General features: G+C 40.2%; 1 protein-coding gene across 2 annotated transcripts in view; it reads left to right on the top strand.

Moving 5' to 3' along the window:
• The first annotated feature begins 1,482 nt into the window (after positions 1-1,482).
• LOC122672219 (chromatin structure-remodeling complex protein BSH) overlaps positions 1,483-21,423 on the top strand; it is a 40,645-nt gene continuing 20,704 nt past the window's right edge. For both annotated transcript variants that reach the window (XM_043869713.1, XM_043869712.1), the window contains exons 1-3: positions 1,483-1,617; positions 1,914-2,002; positions 18,555-18,649. In XM_043869713.1, coding sequence (XP_043725648.1) covers positions 1,568-1,617; positions 1,914-2,002; positions 18,555-18,649 — 234 coding nt within the window. In that variant the 5' untranslated portion in view covers positions 1,483-1,567. The remainder of the gene's footprint in view (positions 1,618-1,913; positions 2,003-18,554; positions 18,650-21,423) is intronic.

The following is a 21,423-nucleotide window of genomic DNA, read 5'->3' as shown; positions in this document are numbered from 1 at the left end:
GTTGCAGGTATGAACACCATTGGGTCTTAAACTCAATCCATGGTGGATTTACTGTCAAGCAAGGTTTTTTTATTGTACTCACCAGATAGATTGGATATGCCAACAAAGGGAAAGGCACCGTAAACCTCATCTTTTTCGTAATGTCATCCAACCCTTTATGGATCCTTTCTGGTAACTGCAGAAGCCAAGAATGGATTCAGAATTAAAGGTGAAAAGAAGCCGACAGTAGCACCAACAACCGTTATATGCTGATGACTCCTCTGTCTCCTCCAAGAAGCGATCACGAGCACCTAAGCTACACCAGAAAGAAGACAAGGTCATATTTCCTTCGTCTCTCTCTCTCTTATGAGTCTCATTTGCGTTTTATTCTCTATCAGATGATTTCGACCGGAATGAGGTCCAAAATTTTGAAAGAGAACTTAATTCAGCAAAAGGAGATCCAAGATGAGGCTGAGGGACAAAACCCCAACTCTTCTTTCTTTGCGGTTACTGAAGAACCAAAAGCTACCGCTGACGGCGGTGAAGAAGAGGATATCAATGCGTTTGACGGTTTTTCTGAAACTCTTAGCCTCTAGAGTGGCTATGCAGATGAAGTATATGTGTGTGTGTGTGTTGTTGTGTCATTGTGTGTAATTAGGTTTTACAACTAGTTTTGAATTTCTTTTCTCTTTGCTTAAAATATATAGGTGGAGATTGATGATGATGAGGAGAAAGTTTTGGAAACTTTTATGACGAAGAACACTGGCCAACAACAGACGTTGGTGGACCTCATTTTAAAGAAAATTAAAGAAAAAGATAAAAGAGGTTTCTTCAGGAAAGTTTTTTTTTTTTTTGCTGGGTACAATTTTGCTTTCATTCATTTTAAAGTATAACTTCGAGTGAGTTTTTCTGCTGGTTTTTTCACCTTATTGCTCCAGATGTTCTACATTAGAGGAGGTAGGGAATTTTGAAGTCAATACTAGGTGCTCCAGTGGTGTTTATACTTGCAACTCATTTGGGGAAGATGAGTTATAGGGTGGGTTTTTTTTTTTTTTTTCCTTGTAAGGGTATTTTTGTTAATTTATTTATTGATTTTAACACTGTTATACCTAGACTAACGAAATGGGGATATCTGTTAACTGTTAATAACCTCAGGGGAAGGCATAGAGTTTTTCAAAACTAAGAGATTTTTCATAATTATGTCAAACCTCAGGGGTATGTGAAAAAACCCCTTTTTTTGGGTAAGCAGATATACAAGTATCTTAAATATGGATAAAAGAGCACTGTCAGGTCATGTAGCGACTGCATCAACGTGGGATCAACGAGATCGTGCTGGATATATCTGAATGGGATTTTTTATTTGACTAGGGGTTAAACAGTAAATTGATACGATCCTGTGTCTGGTCTCAAGAACCACGAGTCTAATTACCATTTTTATCCCTAATTACTGAGTTTGCAGCAAGTGTGACGGTTCACCACTCTACCTGTTCAGAGTTCAGGGGCGGAGAAAGCCAAAGTGGAGGGAAATTAGAAGACCCAAAATCCAAAATAAGTAGGAACAGATAGTCAAATTCAAATAAGAGTAACTATGAAACCTCTACCGGCAGTGGCCTCAAAAGCACCCATCAAGTTTAGAATGTAATTCCATCTTCGCATCTCCCGCTTCTTCTTCTTCCTTTCGAGTTTCAACTTTCAACCCAAAAGGGGGAAAACGAAAAAATGGCTTCAACTCAACTTTTAAACATTGAATCCTTGGTTTTTGTTTTAATCCTTCTTTTTAGATTCTTAAATTTGTACTTCCATTTTATTTTTATTTTTTAAGTTAAAACTCTCGTATTATTTGTTTTTCTAAATCATCCCCCACATGTAAAATTGTAAACACAAACATGCCCCTTCTTGAAATTCTTGCTCCTGAAGCGTTCCAGTGGTTGCAGCCCAACTGCCGAAAATTTAGTTCCAATTCGTTTGGATATTGAGATTGATGGGCAGCGATTCAAAGATGCGTTTACATGGAACCCGACTGGTAAGCGTGATCTGATTCTAAAAAACTTTTCCATTTCATCGTTCATTTCTTTATGTAAGTATTAACTGGATTAGTTTGTTTTTTTTTTTTTTTTTAAATTTTTCTTGGAGGATAAGTTGGAACAAAGCAAGGTCTGAGATGTTGTGATAGGGCGCTTAACCAGTTTTGTTGCAGCTGGAAGTCTGAGAATTTGTTTTATTGTTTGGGTTGAGCTTGTTTTTCCTCTTTCTTACATTCCGATTTGATTGATCATAGTGTGGTATTCCTTTTAGTTTTAGTTTTTACACCTGCTGGAAGTTCATAACTTGAGGAACCATTCATATCTTGTCAGCGTTTAAACTTTATGACACTACCGTTCACTTAACTAACGCTGAAAGCTTGTAACCTCAAGTACAATATCTCATTGGGCTTTCTGGGGAAATGCCTAATGATCAGTTTTTCTTTTTACCTTTCCCTTTTCTGGGTGAAGGTGGACGGAAAGAGTTTCAACTGGATAACTGGGGTGGGGATGCGATGGGTTGGGGGAGATGGAGCCTTATCCCAGCTCAAATTGCAAGCAGCTGGAATTGGACCGCAGTGATTGGTATGTGCTTAAATGATGAGTTTCAACTCTTGCTACAGGCAACTGATGGACAAATTTAGTCGAGCAAAAATTTGGAGACCTTGAGATACTTCCACTCACACCTGTTTTTGTTGTCTGGATGTTGGTTGTAAAGAGAGCCAATATAAATGAATCTAATTTCTGCAAAAATATTGGTATGAAGCCCACAACGATTTGCATATCTGAAAACCATCATTGATCATTCTGTCATAATCTCCAAATATGCCTCCACTGCCACTATTACTGCATTTCCATGATTTCCCTTGTTGTTTCATTGAAATAAAGCTTAAGTTGTATTGGCCTCCTAGGTGTGGTCTTAATCACTTGGTGAGAATAATCCTTTTCACTTGGGTGTATGTTAGTACTAAGACCCTTACATGTAAATTGCATTCTCTTCCAAATTGTCATCTCGTCAAGCAACCATGATCTGAACTCTTATTCTTCTGTTTAGTTTTGTGAGCTAGAGAGATGTTATTGTTAAAGATTGTACCATTATGTACCTTGGGGTACATTATTATGTGTGCCATGATAGGGGGAGTGTCCCTATCGTGGTTAATTGTTGTTTCTTGTTTTGCTTTATTCTTTTTCTAGTTAGGCTAGATCTCTATTTCCTAATTAGGCTAGACTTCTTTAGTTAACTTCTATTTTGAGTCTTCTTCTGCACAAGGACTTATTCCTTGTCTAATTGTATTTGATCCATTTATCTATCTATTCATCTATCTATCTATCTATCTATCTATCTATCTATCTATCTATATATATATATAGGGAAAAAGTTATCTGTCCGGGAGTGTGGCCTACGCCAGCACTCCCATGAGTCTATCTCTCCTCTCCCCATGTGAAAAGACACCTCTGCCCCCTTGTTTTAAGGAGGAGAGAGATAGACACATGGGAGTGCTGGCTTAGGCCACACTCCCGTACAGAAAACTGCTTCCCAAATATATATATATATACATGCGGTAGGGGGACTGCCATGGGTATTGATTCTGCTGATCTCCTTGGCAGTTTCTCCATCTCTTGTGTGATTACTGGTTTTTAGTTCCTGGCATTATTACATGATATCAGAGCACTAACAACCAATTATCATTTTCATTCACTTGCTGGTTTGATAGTCCGTTCAAGGACTGCTATAATTTCTGGTTGTAGCAGCCTATGTTGCCCACATACTATTTACATCCATAGTTGATGATGATACGGAGATAAACTAGGGTTTTCTACTACCATAATTTGCTGATCATGGAGTTTTTTGCCTACCATGGTTAAAATATGTGAAGATTATTGCTATCGGCTCTTATTCTGGGTTTTTTTTGAAACCATTAAGTTCTTAAATTAATTTTCATCCAGCCATTGGATGCTACCCTGCATTTGAGGATTGATTATTGCTGTGGAGAGGTACACTCGATCCCTATTCTGGGCTGATCTAAGCCCCTGATCTGCTGCTATTAATATTCCTTTTCCTCTTGGGAGTACTCTGTTTTTGGGGAAAAAGTCCATTGACTTCTGCAATTAATTTGGATCTGACCAGCCAATCAATCCAATTTTTGGGGACATTAATACCCTCACCTAGGAGTCCCTTTGACTTCAATTTCTGGTCCATCTGACTTACTGATATCTGCTATTTCATAATCAGCCAAATCTGAGTTTGTAAGGTACCAGTTTGGAGTATTGTTGTTGCCAGCTGCTGAGTTCTCAGAACAGTGTTGCTGCTATCTGATTGTGTTACTACTCTTTTCGGTTGCTGGCTTGGATGCTCTCCTTGATTCCTATATTACCTATTTGCATGATGGCTGATCCTAAAATACCTGTTGATTCTGCTATTTCATAATCACCCAAATCTGGGTTTGTAAGGTACCAGTTTGGAGTATTGTTGTTGCCAGCTGCTGAGTTCTCAGAACAGTGTTGCAGCTATCTGATTGTGTTACTACTCTTTTCGGTTGCTGGTTTGGATGCTCTCCTTGATTCTTATATTACCTATTTGCATGATGGCTGATCCTAAAATACCTGTTGATGATGTTCATATTCAGACCACCAATAGTGTACTTAATGGAGTATCTAACTATATGTTATGAGCTCAAGCTGTTCAAGTCTACATTCATGCTAAAAGGAAGATGAAATATCTTACTACTGACGTTCCGTCTGCTGATTCTAAAGATCCAGCTGCTATCACAACATATGAAGAGTGGACGTGTGGAAATTCCACACTCAAAATATGGTTGTGGAACAATATGGATCCAGCTATTGCCGCTAACGTCATGTTCTACATTATTGTAAAGGGGGTTTGGGATGATTTAAAGTAAAGCTTCTCCAAGAGAAGAAAATATCCTGGATCTATAAGCTCTATGAGAAGATGTTCAATTTTAAACAAGGGGACAAGTCGCTGAATGAATACTTCAGTTGTTATAAGGGTATTATTGAAGAACTCCAGATTGATCAACCTCTTAATATTGATTTGGAACAGTTGAAGCTTCAATGGGCTGAGTTTCATGTCGCAAAATTTCTGGCTGGCCTACATCCCGACTTCCAATCTGTTAAAAGTCAACTCCTTTTTGGTGAAAAAGTACCTTCAGTAAATGAGACATTCTCTCATCTTCAGCACGTGGTTATTCCGTCTATGGTTGACCCTTTTCTTAGAGAAAGTTTGGCTTTTGTTGCTGGTCGAGGATGATGTTCTACCTTCTCTAAAAGAGGCTGTGGTTGTGGTACAGGTGGACAGCAAACTGACTGGTCTTCTCGACAGTGTACCTTCTACGGCAAGCACAATCACACATTGACACATGTTGGGCTAAACATGGTCGACCAGACTGGGCCAATGAGTTAGCCAACACAGTCATGGCTGACAGTTCTATTGAGAGAGTGAATTCTGGTGACACAACACTTGCATTTGCACTTGGGGCTTCTTCCTCTGTTACTGTGTAATGTAGTCCTAGATTGGTAGGAGACCAACTAGGAGCCAGTAAACCAGGATTTGATATGAACTGGTAGTCTGAATAGGGCAAAATATGTTTTTTAGTTAAAATAAGGGTAAGGGTTTGAGATGTTGGTTATGCTAGGCAGGTGTAGGGGAGTCTATCAGTAAAGGTCCTGAGATGTTTTGATGGGTGGAAGTGTGTAGACTTGAATGGGCAGCAAGTTAGGGTTAGGGTTAGGGTTTCCGGTTTTGGTTAGGTAGTAAAAGGATTGGGTGCTGGAAAAATTTTCTTGCCGTTCACAACAGGGGTACCAAACCGTTTACCTGGAGGTGCCAATAGCTCTTCAGCCTTAAGAGCTTTCTCAAAGCAGTCCCTAACATTGAACACATCTCTAACACCGATGGCCTTGTTGATATCATACCTTAAACCCAAACGGAAACGTGACAGTACCTGAATCTTGTTCTCTCTAATGCCAGTACGAGAAGAGAGTGAGTCACATATTTGCATGTATTCAGCTATTGTCATGCCCCCTTGGCGTAGGGTGTTCAATTGGTCCTGCAGTTGTGCCCTAAAATGCCTGTTCAAATATTTCTTCCTCAATTCATGCTTCATCTCAGCCCATGTAGTGGGTGCATTACCATCATATTCCATGTCACCCTCAGTAGTTCTCCATCATTCACAGGCAAAACCCACTAGCTTAGTACGTGCTAGCTTTATTTTTCTATTCTCAGGTAAGTCAAACCAATCAAAGTAGTCATCCAATGCAGCTAACCAATCGTAAAACACCCGGGGTTCATGGTTGCCATTGAATTCCTTCAAAATTCCATCTTGACCTTCTGAACATCACCATATCTTCAATGAGGAGCACCATTATCAGCATTAAAGTAAGATCTAATATGGTCTTCAAAATTTATACGGTTCTCTGGAGTTCTCTATTGATCTCTATCTTCTCTGTCGTCTTTATACCTGTCGTCTCTATATCTGTCTTCTCTATGCTTGTCCCTGTCATCCCTGTATCTGTCCCCATCTTTTCGATGAGATCGGTGGACTTGGGATTGCACCTGATATCTGTTCTCTTCCATGGGCAGATTACTGTCTCTAACAGGAATAACCTGTCGTTGTTCAATGAGTTGCAGCCTTTCATTGATAGTCCTTTGTTCAGTAGACATAGCTCTTTGTTCAGCTCTTATCTCTTCAGATATTGACTTTTGTTCAGCAGTAAACTTCTAAAACATCTCAAACATAGCAGCTATAGGGTCGGTTACTGGTGGTAATGCTCTACCATGTTCATCCATGGTTTTAGTACCACTTAATGTAGTCTTAAATTGGTAGGAGACCAACTAGGAGCCAGTAAACCGGGATTTGATATGAACTGGTAGTCCAAATAGGGCAAAATATGATTTTTAGTCAAAATTAGGGTTAGGGTTTGAGGTGTTGGTTATGCTAGGCAGGTGCAGGGGAATCTATTAGTGAAGGTCCTGAGATGTTTTGATGGGCGAAGTGTTTAAATTTGAATGGGAAGCAAGTTAGGGTTAGGGTTTTCGGTTTTGGAAAAAGGAAAAGATGGATTTCTAGGGTTTGGCTGGACAGAAGTTAACCCTTGAATGTTTTTCTTCTGAGGGTAAGAGAGATAATCGGTCAAATTTGTAGACTGTTTTGATGGTTGGTTTGGGCTGGATAGAAATTAGGGTTTTGGGTTTTGATTTGAGATGGGGGAAATTAGGGTCAGTGGTTGGGATAGGCAGCAAGGGAGATCGGGTTCTCCTTATGGGTAGGAGTGTTGTGGTTGAAATTTGATGTAGTTCTGATGGCTGGTTAGGTCTGTGGGGAATTTAGGATATGGGAAAACTGAAAATAACAAAGAGGAAAACTAGGGTTGGGGTTGTAGAGGATTAGAAGAAGGATGGGGATGTCTCAAACTTACTGTAGTAGCAGATTACTCTTGGCAGTTTGAGGGTGAAACTTGAATAAATCTTTGAACTTGAATTTGAATAAAAATCAGATCTTGAACTTGAACTTGAAAGTAGAACTTGAGAGGAACTACTCGGGCTTCACACCGCAGAGTGTCGATTGGATCAAACACCAATCCACCAACGAACCACCCGGGCTTCACACTGCAAGGTGTCGATTGGATCACACACCAATACCACAAGCTTTGATCATACACACAAAACAGATCTTCAGTAGAAGAAAGGTTGCAGCAGCTTGCAAGAGCAGATTTCATAAAACAGTAAGGTAAAAAGGAGTCCCACAGTTTGCCTTTATTATAATGGCCAAAGGCCTAAATTCCTATGCAGCCTAGGAATAGGAAATCCCTAATCCTTGGCTGAGTCTAAATCATAGTTGTCACGGCGTCACGACGATCCAAGTCGGTGGAGGGGTGTCACGTCGATATATCGACATGTCGCCCGCCATGGCAGCGCCATGGCGAGCATGTCGACCATGTTTTATTTTTTATTTTTTCTATTTTTATGGTTTAATAGATGTATACTCAAGCCATGTTTTATTTTTTCTCTATTGTTTCTCAAGTTTTAAGGATGGCAATCTTGTAATTAAGCAGAATCTAAGAAAGGGCATAAAAGGGTTTTGATTTAATGACTAAGGGTAAACTTGGAGGGATGTGTAAAGTATGGACAAAGGGGAATAAAAGAAGAGAAGGGTACTTTAGGAAAAAGGCAAAAATAAGGGTTTGTAATAACCCACGATCGGATTTATGGTTATCTTCAACCTTACGACTTCAGTCTGGGATGGAAAAAGGCAAAGTACGAAGGAGATAACTCCTTCAACTCTTCTCGGTCCAGTCTAAACCTTCAGGCAAAGCATCGCCACATCATGTTCTATCAATTCCAGCAAGAACTCATCACAGAAATCAACTAAGCAAGGAGTATTTAATTCCTGGAATCAGATCTGGCGACTTCTTAGTTGCAAAACAAAGACAGAGAGACAGGAAGAAGAAATCGAAGAGGGAAAGAGAGACAGGAAGAAGAAATCGAAGAGGGAAAGAAGAAATAAAGAAGAAATCGAAGAGGGAAAGAGAGATAGGAAGAAGAAATCAAAGAGGGACGCCATGGCGTAGGTCGCCATGTAGGCTTCTCCAGCGCCAGGATGCCATGGCGGCGCCATGACAACTATGGTCTAAATGCAAAACACTCCCTCTCCAAAATTCATGTAGAGGTGAGAACCCTAAGATAAAACTTAAGTTAAGAAGATTCTTCTTAAAAGAATATTCTAAAATCACTTAAATTGGACAAGTAGTTCAACTGGTTCAATTTAGAACACTAAAACATGAAAATAAACTAAGTGTAGGACTAATCCCGTATGCAACTTATGTACCCCAACTTTAGGCCCATAAAAATGGCCTATTGCATAGAAAATCCATGGGACCAAAGGCCCAACATGTCTATAACCCAGCCCTAGACTTATTTCTAGGGAAAGAAGTTCAGTTTGGTGATAAACCTGCATCATTGTGCCTTGAGATGATTCTAATCAGATACTTAAGTGCCTCCAACAACCTTTAGTCATTTGCCTCCACTTCCATAATCACTTTAGCATGCATAGGTAACCCAACTCTCCTTACCACTACATTATCCACTCCGTTGGTTATTGACTCTGGTGCATCCTCCTATATTACTGGTAAGTCAGACCTATTCTCTTCCATGTCAAAAGTTTGAAATTCTTCTCCTGTCATTCTTGTTGATGGGTCCTCTTCCCATGTGACAGGTCATGGTACAGTCTCACCCACTTTATCCATTACCATGTCATTTGTCCTTTATGTTCCACAGTTACCATTAAGCTTTTATTTGTTTTCCAACTCACTAAGTCACTTAACTATTTTGTTACTTTCTACTCTTCTTATTTTGTCTTTCACGACCTTCAGACAAGGAGGATGATTGGTGGAGGGCTTGAGCAGATTGAACTATATTATCCGGTATTTCATGAGAGAACCAAACACATTGTAGTTGAGTGTCATTTTGTGAGAAATGCTGTAATGAAAAAACTGATTGTTACTCCGTTTGTTTCTTCTGCTGATCAGCTTGGAGATGTATTTACCAAGCCTCTATTTGGTCCTGCTTTTCAGAAAGGCTGTTCTAAGCTGGGCATGAGTGATTTGTATGCTTCAACAAGAAGGGGGGTGTGTGTGTGTTAAAGATTGTACCATATGTACCCTGGGGGTACATTATTATGTATACCACGCTAGGGGGAGTGTCCCTACCATGGTTAGTTGTTACTGCTTTATTCTTTCCTAGTTAGGCTAATATATATATATATATATATATATACGTATGTATGTGGTAGGAAAACTGCTTAGGAGATCAATAAAATCGATACCCGTGGTAGTCCCCCTAGAGCCTGGTTCTTCAAGTTCAGCTCCATCATTACTTGCTGTGGGTTTTCACAATCTTACTCTGACCATTCTGTGTTTGTACGATGGCAAGGTTCTAAGTGGTTGTATTAGTTGTCTACATAGATGACATTATTATATCTTGGGATGATGAATCCGGGATTGTAGAGGTGAAATCTTATCTACATCAGCATTTTCAGAGGAAAGACTTGGGTGTCCTCAAGTATTTTCTTGGAATTAAAGTTCCACAGAATAAGAAAGGATATAGTCTATCATAGAAAAAATATGTGTTAGACCTCTCATCTGAGACTGGTGTTTTTGCCTCTAATACTCTTATGAATCCACATCAGAAGTTTGGCACTAGTGATGGTGAAAACTTTGAAGATAAGCACCAATATAGGAGACTAGTAGGGAAGCTTATTTATCTAACTATTACTAGACCGAACATATCCTTTGTTGTTGGCGTTATTAGTAATGCAATCACCAAAGAAGGTTCGTTGGGAGGCAGCTTATCATATCTTAAAGTATCTGTAGGGGGCTCTAGGGAAGGGGCTCGTTTATCTTCCTCATTACAGTGTTGATCTGGTAGGATTTTTTTTGATACTGATTGGGCTGGTGTTGATGATAGGAGATCTACCCATGATATTGCACGTTTGTTGGTGACAATCTAGTTACCTGGAGAAGCAAGAAGCAAACAACTGTGTCTAGGTCCAATGCTGAGGCTGAGTATCGAGCTATGGCTCATACTACAGCCAAGTTGATATGGTTGAGATGTTACTTCAAGAGTTGGGTTTCTGGTTACTCAACCTATGAAGATGTTTTGTGATCACCGATTTTTTTTTGTTTTTGGGGGGGGGGGGGGTGAATAAAAAATTCATTACCAAAGAGAACGTGGACTGCAAGGCCCCCAAAGAAGGGGAAGAAAAAGAAAATACACAAATACACAAGTAGCCCATAACCTCAAACAGGGGAGGAAGAGGGCTGGAAAGAGGAGGGAAGACCCTAGGAAACAACAATATGCCTGTTCCAGAACCTCAAATGTGATAGCCAAGTTGCTATCTACATTGCCATCAATCCGGTGTTTTATGAGAGAACCAAGCACATTGAAGTTGGCTGTCATTTTATGTGAAATGTTGTCATGAAAAAACTGATTGCTACTCCGTTTGTTTCTTCTGTTGATCAGCTTGGTGATGTATTTATTAAGCATCTATTTGGTCTTGCTTTTTGGAAAGGCTGTTCCAAGGTGGGCATAGGTTAGTTGTGTGCTCCAGCTGGTGGGGGAGTGCTAAAGATTGTACTATAAACACCGTGGGGGTACATTATTATGTGTACCATAATAGGGGGAGTGTCCATATTGTGGTTAGTTGTTATTGCTTGTTTTGCTTTATTCTTTCCCTAGTTAGGCTAAATCTTTATTTCCTAATTAGGCCGAACTTCTTTAGTTAACTTCTATTTTGAGTTTTCTTCTGTACAAGGACTTCTATTCCTTGTCTAATTGTATTGGATTGTTATATATATATATATTGTAAACAGCATTGGAATGAATGCTTGAGTGATTAGAATCGATCACCCAAGCCCCTTTATTTATAGTAACTTGAAGTAAACTGATCAAAGTACAAATAGGAATAATAACACCTCAGTCCTAGTCCTACTAGGAATTCCTAATACAACTAGGAATGCCAGAATAGGACTCAGCTGAGGATAAAACAATAAAAATAAAATAAAAGAAAAGAATCCAATCTGACTAGTACTACTCCTAACATGACTAGGACTAATCCTAATCAGCTAGGACTAGTAGGACTAATCCCAATCAAACTAGGACTGCTTACCCCAATCGGGTAAGCAGCCTATTTCAACACTCCCCCTCAAGTTGGAGCAAAGATGTCGATCATGCCCAACTTGACTAGATTGGGATGAAACAATTTTCTAGACAATCCTTGGTGAAGATATCGCAAGTTGATCCACGATGTCACAAAGGGAATACAAATCAGCCCACTTCTAACTTCTCTTTGATGAAATGCCTATCCACCTCAACATGCTTGGTACGAATCATGCTGTACTGGGTTGTGTGCTATGTTGATGGCAGCCTTGTTGTCACAGTACAACATCATAGGAAGACGAATAGGAACACCAAGATCTTGTAGCAAACCTTTAAGCCATAGTAACTCACAAATACCTTGTGCCATAGCTCGAAACTCAGCTTCGGCACTAGAACGAGCAACCACATTTTGCTTCTTGCTACGCCATGTGACAAGATTTCCACCTACAAAGGAGCAATACCCAGAAATGGACTTCTGATTAGCAGAACCAGCCCAATCAGCATCAGTGTATGCTTCTATCCGTAGATGACCATGCGTAGACAAAAGAATTCCTTTTCCAGGAGCTAACTTCAAATAGTGCAAGATACGAAGAACAGCCTCCATATGAGAAGAGTAGGGATCATGCATAAACGGCTCACAAGACTCACGGCGACAAGAATGTCGGGACGCGTGTGTGAAAGATAAATCAGCTTCCCTACAAGTCTTTGGTACCGGCCTTTATCAACAGCTCACCCTCTTTCTCCTTGAGTCGAACAAGAGGGTCCATAGGAGTATCCAAGGATGACACCTAGCAACCCGGTCTCACCAATAAGTCTAGGACATACTTCCTTTGGGAGAGAAAATGCCTTTAGAAGATCCGCTACTTCAATCCCAAGAAAGTATCGTAGTTTTCCTAGATCTTTAATCTCAAATTCTTGTCCAAGGAAGGTCTTCAACCGTCGATCTCATCACCATCATTTTCGTAAACACTATATCATCAACGTAGACTATAAGAACAAGTGAGTTTTTCACCAACCCTCTTTATAAAGAGTGTGTGATCAGCATTACTCGCTTATAGCCCACGAAATCATGGCCTTGTGGAACCGCCAAACCATGCTCGAGGCGATCGCTTCAGCCCATAAAGTGCGCGCTTGATCGCATATTTTTCCTTAGTTTCTGTCATAAGAGAACCCTGGTGGAATGTCCATATACACCTCCTCATCCAGTGTTCCATTTAGGAAGGCATTTTTTACATCTAGCTGCTGCAAATCCCATCCAAGGTTGACTGCACAAGATAATAACACACGAACAGTATTTAACTTTGCAGCAGGTGCAAAAGTTTCCTGGTAATCAATGCCGTATGTCTGAGTGAACCCCTTGGCCACGAATCGTGCTTTATACCTATCCACAGTGCCATCCACCTTCTGTTTCACTACAAACACCCATTTACATCCAACGGTTTTCTTCCCAGGTGGAAGAACCACAAGCTCCCATGTGTTATTGTTCGTCAAGGCGTCCATTTCTTCCATCATAGCTGCCTTCCACTTTCTGTCTGATAAAGCTTCTTGCCAATTGTTAGGAATACGAACAGAAGAAAGAGAGGAAATAAAGGCACGAAAGGATGGGGAAAGGGAATCATAAGAAACAACATGAGATATGGGATGCTGAGTGCAAGTTTTGACACCTTTGCGAAGAGCAATAGGTAAGTCAGGATCATTACCAGGTGGAGAGGCAGGTTCTGGATCCGGGTTCGGCAATTGGATGGGTACTGGAGCAACAGTTGATTGAACCTGCTTATGTTTCCTTGCATAGGTCTTCACATTACTGGCATCAATCCTCCTCTGAAATTCACTAATAGTCCTTTGGATAGGAGTTTGGACCGGGGTAGATTGCTCCCCCTGAATAGAAATGGTCTCCCCCTGTGTAGGAACCTCTTCCCCTGCCTCAGGGGGAGTACTAGGGCAGGCCGAACTGGTTCGACTCATGGTAAACAGATCAAGTGGAGGTGGAGAGTCAATAGTCAGCACATCTTCACTAACACTCTCCACCGAAGAGGTGGGGACACATAATATGGAACATGTTCATGAAAGACAACATCCATGCGACAAAAGTCCTCAGGGATGGAGGGTAGTAACATTTGTACCCCTTTTGGGTAGCGTAGAATAACCCAAGAAAATGCATGGAGGCTACGTGGGTCAAGTTTACCAGGGGACCTTGTATCCCTAGCATAACAAACGCATCCAAACACCTTAGGTGGGACTATAAAGGAAAAAGAGTCAAGTAATAGCTCAATAGGGGCGTTTGAAAGAAGAACCCGACTGGGCAGCCTATTAATTAAATAGGCTGTAGTAAGGACAACATACCCCCAATAAAGGGAAGGGACAGTGCGAGCAAACATAAGGGCCCTAGCCACCTCCAGGAGATGGCGGTTTTTTCTCTCAGCCACACCATTTTGGGTTGGAGTGTCGACACAGCTGGTCTGATGGAGGATTCCATGTGCAGCAAGGTATTTTTGGAACTGACCTTCCATATACTCTTTCCCATTGTCACTCCTCAAAATTTGAAGAGTGGCATTAAACTGGGTCTTAATCATTTGATGAAAGTGTTGAAAACATAAAAAAACTTCACTCTTTGTGTGCATAAGGTAAACCCAAGTGAACCTAGAATAGCAGTCAATGAAAGTGACATACCACCGATGGCCAGTCAGGGAAGCTTTCCTACTAGGCCCCCACACATCAGTATGAACAATATGAAATAAGGAAGGGGATCGTTTATTAGAAATAGGATAAGTTGAACGCGTTTGTTTAGTCAAGACACAAGGCTCACAAAAAAAATCTTCCTTATTACAGTCTTTAACTAATGCTGGAAATAAATTTGATAAAGTACCTAAGGGGGGATGGCCTAGTCTAGAGTGCCATTTATGTAAATCAGAAGAGAAAGATGCCGAAGGCAAAGCCGGAGTAGGATCGCCATCAAGCAGGTACAATCCGCTATGCACTTTACCCGATCCAATCGTCTTCCCCGAGTCCAGTTCCTGAAAAACACAATGAGTGGGAAAAAAGGTCACTTTACAATTTAGGGATTTAGTGATACTGCTAATGGAAAGAAGGTTAGTTGTAAATTTGGGAATATGCAACACGATGACAAGTGTAAGGGGAAGGAGAACAACCAATGGATCCTTTCCCAGAGATGGAGGAGAGGGACCCATCAGCAATTTTGACTTTATCCTTACCAGAGGTAGGAGAATATGTATTAAAAAGGCTAAAAGAACCTGTCATGTGATCAGTAGCACCGGAGTCAATGATCCATGGAGTGGATACTATTGATGCACAATGACCAGCAAAAGAAATACCTGTACGGGCAAAGAAGGAACCTGAATTGGCAGCAGACATAGTAGAGGCAGTTGATGTGTTCAACATACGACGCAAAGCCTGGAGTTCTTCCTGGGAGAAACCAATGTCGGCAGTGGGAGTTGGAGCTACACTTTCAGATGATTGGCTTTGTTTTTAGACTTAGCACGACCACGTTTGGCCTCAAAATCAGCTGGCTTTCCATATAATTTCCAACACTGAGCCTTAGTGTGATATGGCTTGTGACAATGCTCACACTTAACAGGCTCTTTGGTAGTAGAAGCAGCAACACTGTCAGAAGAAGCAACAAGAGTGGGGCTAGCAGTCTGTAAGGCTGATCTCTCAACTTTGGGAGTAATCATCATGGCAGCCCGTCGTGTCTCTTCACTGTGAACATAAGAAAAAGTCTCCTCTAAAGTGGGGAAAGGAACCCGTCCAAGGACTTGCACCCTAATAGGATCATAGTCATCATTGAGGCCAGCCAGGAAATCATAGACACGGAATTGGTCTACATAGGTGTGGTAGGCAGTAATATCAGCAGTAGTAGTAGGCTGAAACCGAGCATAGTGATCCAATTGCTGCCATAAACATTTGAGGGCAGCATAGTATTTGGTGACGGACATCTCCTTCTGAGTAGTGGTTTGGAGTGTCTTCTTGATTTCATAAACCTGAGCACCACTTCCTGAACGACCATAAGTGCCCTTGACAGCTGTCCATATCTGTGTAGCAGTGTCAAGGAGAAGATACTGACTAGAGAGGTCAGTGGTCATAGTGTTCAGAACAAAGGACATTACCATTGCATCATTGGCAGCCCATTTAGTACGAGCAACACCTTCTTCAGTAGGTTGTTTGGTGGTGCCAGTGAGTCCCCTACCAGCCACTGTTAGGGATAATGATCTGGCCCAAATCAAGTAGTTTGTACCATCAAGCTTAATGGCAGCAGCATAGGGAAGAAAATCAGACCTAGTTTGATCTCCTCCAGAAGTAGCAGTAGTCATCTCTGAGTCACCCATGATTCAGCCAGACAGAAAAATCAGATCTGTAAAAAAACTGATTCGAATGGGTTTTTAATTTGCAGAGTTTTCAGCCATCAGAATGGGCTGAAACCTTGGTCGAGTTCCCTACTAATACCAGGGAAGATAACCTCCAAAAATTAGCTCTTTCTGATGAGCCAATAAAAAACCCTAAATTTTGACAAATTTAGGAAGAAGCTTGATTGCAGGAAATTGCAGAAAAGTGCAGCACTGTATCTCAAACACTTCTGCAGTCTTCAACTAAGGGCTGGTGTAGACCAATAGAAGCAGGGAACAATCTCCATAAAAAATGAAATCAAACTTCAGGTGTAAGAAGAGCTCGATCTCCAGGGATGGAATAATCCTGCCGGCAGATTTAGGTCACACCAGCTGTTCTTCGATCTTCAATGAGGTGACATTGAGGGCAGCAACTAAAATTGCATTAGATCACCTCACAGTTGTTGCCCTGATGTGGAGAAGGAGGCCGAGAGTGGTGGAGAGAAGAAACAAAGGAAAAAAAAGAGAAAGAAGAGAGAGGAGAGAACCTGAAATCGAGAGAAGCTGTTTCCTAGATCAGATTAGGCTTTGATACCATGTAAACAGCATTGGAATGAATGCTTGAGTGATTAGAATCGATCACCCAAGCCCCTTTATTTATAGTAACTTGAAGTAAACTGATCAAAGTACAAATAGGAATAATAACACCTCAGTCCTAGTCCTACTAGGAATTCTTAATACAACTAGGAATGCCAGAATAGGACTCAGCTGAGGATAAAACAATAAAAATAAAATAAAAGAAAAGAATCCAATCTGACTAGTACTACTCCTAACATGACTAGGACTAATCCTAATCAGCTAGGACTAGTAGGACTAATCCCAATCAAACTAGGACTGCTTACCCCAATCGGGTAAGCAGCCTATTTCAACACATATATATATCTTTATATATATATATATATATATATATATATATATATATATATATATATATATATATATATATATATATATATATATTTATATTAAAGGGGGATTGCCATGGGTATCGATTCTGCTGATCTCCTTGGCAGTTTCTCCCACTTCTTCCTCTCTCCCTCTCTCCCTCTCTTGTGTGATTACTGGTTTTTAGTTCCTGGTATTGTTACAATTATCATATTATTCCCTTTGAAATCACGCTAATCATGAAAGTAGGAAGAACGCTGATTTCTACTGCCATTTCAGCAAAGAATCCTTTCATTGACATTCTTGAAATTATGTTTCTGTATTCATCAGACTAGATCATCCTTCTTTTCAATAGAACATTTATGCTGCGTTTGGTATGTATTCTTGGAATATATTCTAGGTCATAATGCATTCTTGGATCATTGAAACAACTGTTTTTCTCATCTCAGAATTCATTACCGACTTAGAATGCATACCAAACACAGCTTTATTGTGAGTTTATGAGAAAAGGACTGAGATAGAGTGGAATGGCAGGAAACCATTCATGTTACTGACCCTGTGTAGTGGGTTAATGCTTTTTTGAGTTGAACTGATTTATTCATATGATGCTTGGATTAATTATATCACACTTTTCTTGGAGCTTTGTGCATCCCATCCTGTATTGAGAGCTTAGTGCTCCTAGTTGTTGAGCCAGTTTTTATTTCGATCTGATAAAATATGGATCGTGACTGAAATGTTCCATGCATAGGTTTTCAAATAATGATGCACCAACCTGCTAGTTCTTTTTATGAGGCACAAACAGGAGAATTTGTCCTGGAAGCGGAAGAGCTACTTAAAGTCCATGAAACCCTGATCTTTGATGGTTCTCCAAGAAATTAGGTGAAAGTTTTCCTTCACCACTGGGGGAGGAAGAATCCCCTCACCACTGGTGATGTGACCGTGTGATGGGCTTCTTGTCCCTTCACAAACTTCCACCTCCTATTGGTTGGGGTTGAAACTTCCCCTCCCCTTGGGCATGCTACGGTACCGTTCCCCATGGTGAAGGGAAACTTGTCCGAGAAGTTTAACACAGTTTATTCTTTGAATTTAGAACAACAAAATAAAATCATGTCTTGCTTTTTTTTTTTGTGATCTATTGCTGGATATAATACCAATATACCATTTGCATCCTTGCTTCAGAAGAGCTATGAGTTTATCTTGCCAAATAAGTGTTCAACACTTCAACTGGTATCCTTCATCAAGCATTTAACACTCGGGATAGATGGTTGTATCAGGCTCTGCCAACCCCTATATGAATTGGTCAATGTGGCCTGATGCCATCCGAGTTTCGGGTGATACAGTATGGTATACCATATATTACTTCTCATGGTACTTTTAGCTAAGGTATATACTAATAGCATCCTCACTATCTGCAGAAATATAAAGAAATTGTGGAATCTTGGCATGCATGTGCCAGGGACATGGACCCTAACAAGTTATAAGAACTCTAGTACTCTGAGTGTTTGGTCATTTAAATTGTATGAATTTGTATCTAACTTTATTATTCATGTGGGATCCTTCAATAAATGGTTTTGGTTTGTGTTTTGAATTTTAAAGATCCGGACTCAGAAGTGGTGGTGTTTGCGAAGAGGACAGTGAAGGACCTGAAACTCCCTCCAGCATTCATTACACAGATTGCCCAATCTATTCAAGTAAGTTTTCTGAAGGGGTTTATACCGTAGCATACCAAGTATACTACCTGACACCATTTTGTTTTACTTATGCATAAACATGGACACACCTTTTTTGTGTTTTAACTTATTGTGATGTCAGTGTAGAGGAGGGTAGCTAAGGTGTTTATCCAAGTGACATCAAGCATGGTGACATGTTTGCAGGTTAAGTTATGATGCCAAAAATAAGTGAAGAAAATCCTCAACACTCTTATGCTGACTGATCAAGTGTAATTAAGGATACTTTAGGGAGTGGACTGAATGGGAACGGGTTGTGGTCTTTTGGGGCGGGACTTTACATGCCAGACTATGGATAAGCACCTTATCTAGGGGATTAGCGGGAGTTGTGTAGTTGCCTAGTCGGATATGTGAACCTGCAAGATCAACTACTGTTTCATATTATTATTAGACTAGATGGTCAAACTGTTCAACAATATACTGCTAGATCTTATCTCTAGTGTACACACTCTGATTATAAGAATTGGATGCAATCCAAGTTTGGTATGTGTGTAGTCAAAACCATTATCTTTTTGTGTTTAAGAAATATTTTCCTTATCTTTTAAACTATCAGAGTCTGTATCATTTGGACTGCTCCCTGCCAGGATAGAACAGCCTGGTGTGCAGTCCAGTTTTATTGATCTTGGGTAATTAATTGATTCCAATCCTTACTCAACTGGTTGTTGTAAATGCTAGATGAACAAGAGTACATATTTAATCTAGAATTCAAAAAATATGGTATGAAAAAGTTATAAACGAAATTCAATAGAAGGGGTAAACTAATGGTGTGGCTAGGAGAAATTGAGTTTCGTCTAGGGTTTAAGTAGTGTGGTGGGGGGGCCTATATCTGAAAAGTCCAAAATAAAAGCTTTATAGTGAGCTGCTGCTATGGTTTTGTTTGGCTGTTGGTGGACATAGTTCAAAAACTCGGTGAAATCTCGTCGAAATTTTGATATGGCCACAACGAAATGCCACACGAATCAGGGATTCAACACTGTTTCGGTCGAAATTTCAGCCTTTTGCTCCCCTGAGATGGCCAACCAAAACTCACGGCAAAAAATGCACTGTTTCGGTTAGGCCGAAATGAGACCGAAACCCAAGTTTTCGAACTATGCTGGTGGTGTGTAATGATGAATGCTTGAATGTGTTGAGATAACTATGCCTAGTCGTTATAGATAGGGACACTGAGTAATAGACACCTTACTTAACTATTTTGTTTGGGTTGTAATTTTATTATAAATAAAGCTGATTTCTGTCATTGATTGACAAGTCGAATTATTCCCCTAATCCTCTGATTCTCAACTTGGTATCAGAGCCCTAAACTCTAGAAGGTTTTTTTCCCTCATCTAGTAGGTTTTTTTCACCACCTATGGGGGTTCTAGCCTCCCTGGTCTAGCATGGTAGACTAACAACGTACCATGTCACACTACCCTTAATGTAGATGTCCGTTCAACTAAGAACCACTCTACAGTAGGATTCGATGGTAGGCCAACAGTAGGTTCCAGCAACAATGATCTCAAGTTGAATGATGAACAAATCAGTAGTATTTTCCAGTTTATAGATCTTCTAACCAGCAGCAACAATGAACTTTCAAAATCTTAGATGAAGATTAACTCACAACACATTATTATAGATTAGGAACAAAACAGAAAAATAGAGAAGGGGAAGAAGAAGGTGTTGGATAACCTAGAGGGGGGGGGGTGAATAGGTTATCTTAGTGGAATTTATATATATTTTTTGATTCTCTCAAATTAACAAGAATTATAAAGTAAATACAAATAAATGGGACAAGAGGATTTATAGTGGTTTGACTCAACCTTGAGTCTACATCCATTCCTCTCAACCTTGAGAGAATCCCACTAATCTTTTCCCTATTAGTACAGTAGGTGGGGGAAAACACCTTTACAAATCTTTTTTATCAGGATAAGAGAACCCTATAATCTTTTAAGGATAAGAGGATCCTTTACACAACCTAATTACAGTCTAGGTAAGTGTAAACACAACCTTGCTCATCTAGAGTCTACCCAACTCAAGAACAAGATATTACCTCGGCAAGGAATATGCTAGTTACTCCTTGCATGTGCTCAATGAAATGCAATATGAATGCAAAGATGATCTTATCTTCAAGAGCTCCTATCTTAGGCTTTGTACTCTAATGAAGAAGGAGCTTGAGCATACAAGTCAACTTAAATAATTAATGCAAGAATCTTCTTGACTTCAATGATGGCATAAAGAGTATTGAATTGACTTTTTCACCTCACAATAAAGTGTTCTTTTGGATTGTAGTAATAGTGAAAAGGTCTGACACGTTTGGTTTTTGTAGGCATTATTTAATGCTCAAAAACCATGTGTCAAAATAGCTCTAATGGCTATAAAACGGGTAGTTTTTGGCTCAACCGGACCGGTTGCCCGGTTGATCGACCGTTGGTTGATGGGCGACCGGTTTGGCTGCTGGTTGAAACCGGCAAGCTTCTATTTCCAGCGGTCGAAAATGCTCTGTGAGCCGGTCGACTGGTGGATCGACTACTTGCCAGTTTTGGTCTTTTGGTTGTCAGTCTCTGATGTACCTTTATCCACACTTCATCCAGCTTATGTTTGAAGTCTCTAAGGTCTATAAATCACCTCCTAAGGTCTCTAAGCATGTATGCACGAATGATATGCATTTTCCATTAACCTTCATGCGATACAATATGCATAATATCATTTACAAAGAGTGGTCTTGGGGCTTCAGTTGGGTCTTCATTTCTTCAAGCTTTTAT

This window comes from Telopea speciosissima, chromosome 8, assembly GCF_018873765.1.
Source record: "Telopea speciosissima isolate NSW1024214 ecotype Mountain lineage chromosome 8, Tspe_v1, whole genome shotgun sequence".
NCBI classification, from domain to species: domain Eukaryota; kingdom Viridiplantae; phylum Streptophyta; class Magnoliopsida; order Proteales; family Proteaceae; genus Telopea; species Telopea speciosissima.
This window is presented reverse-complemented; position numbering and strand designations above follow the sequence as displayed.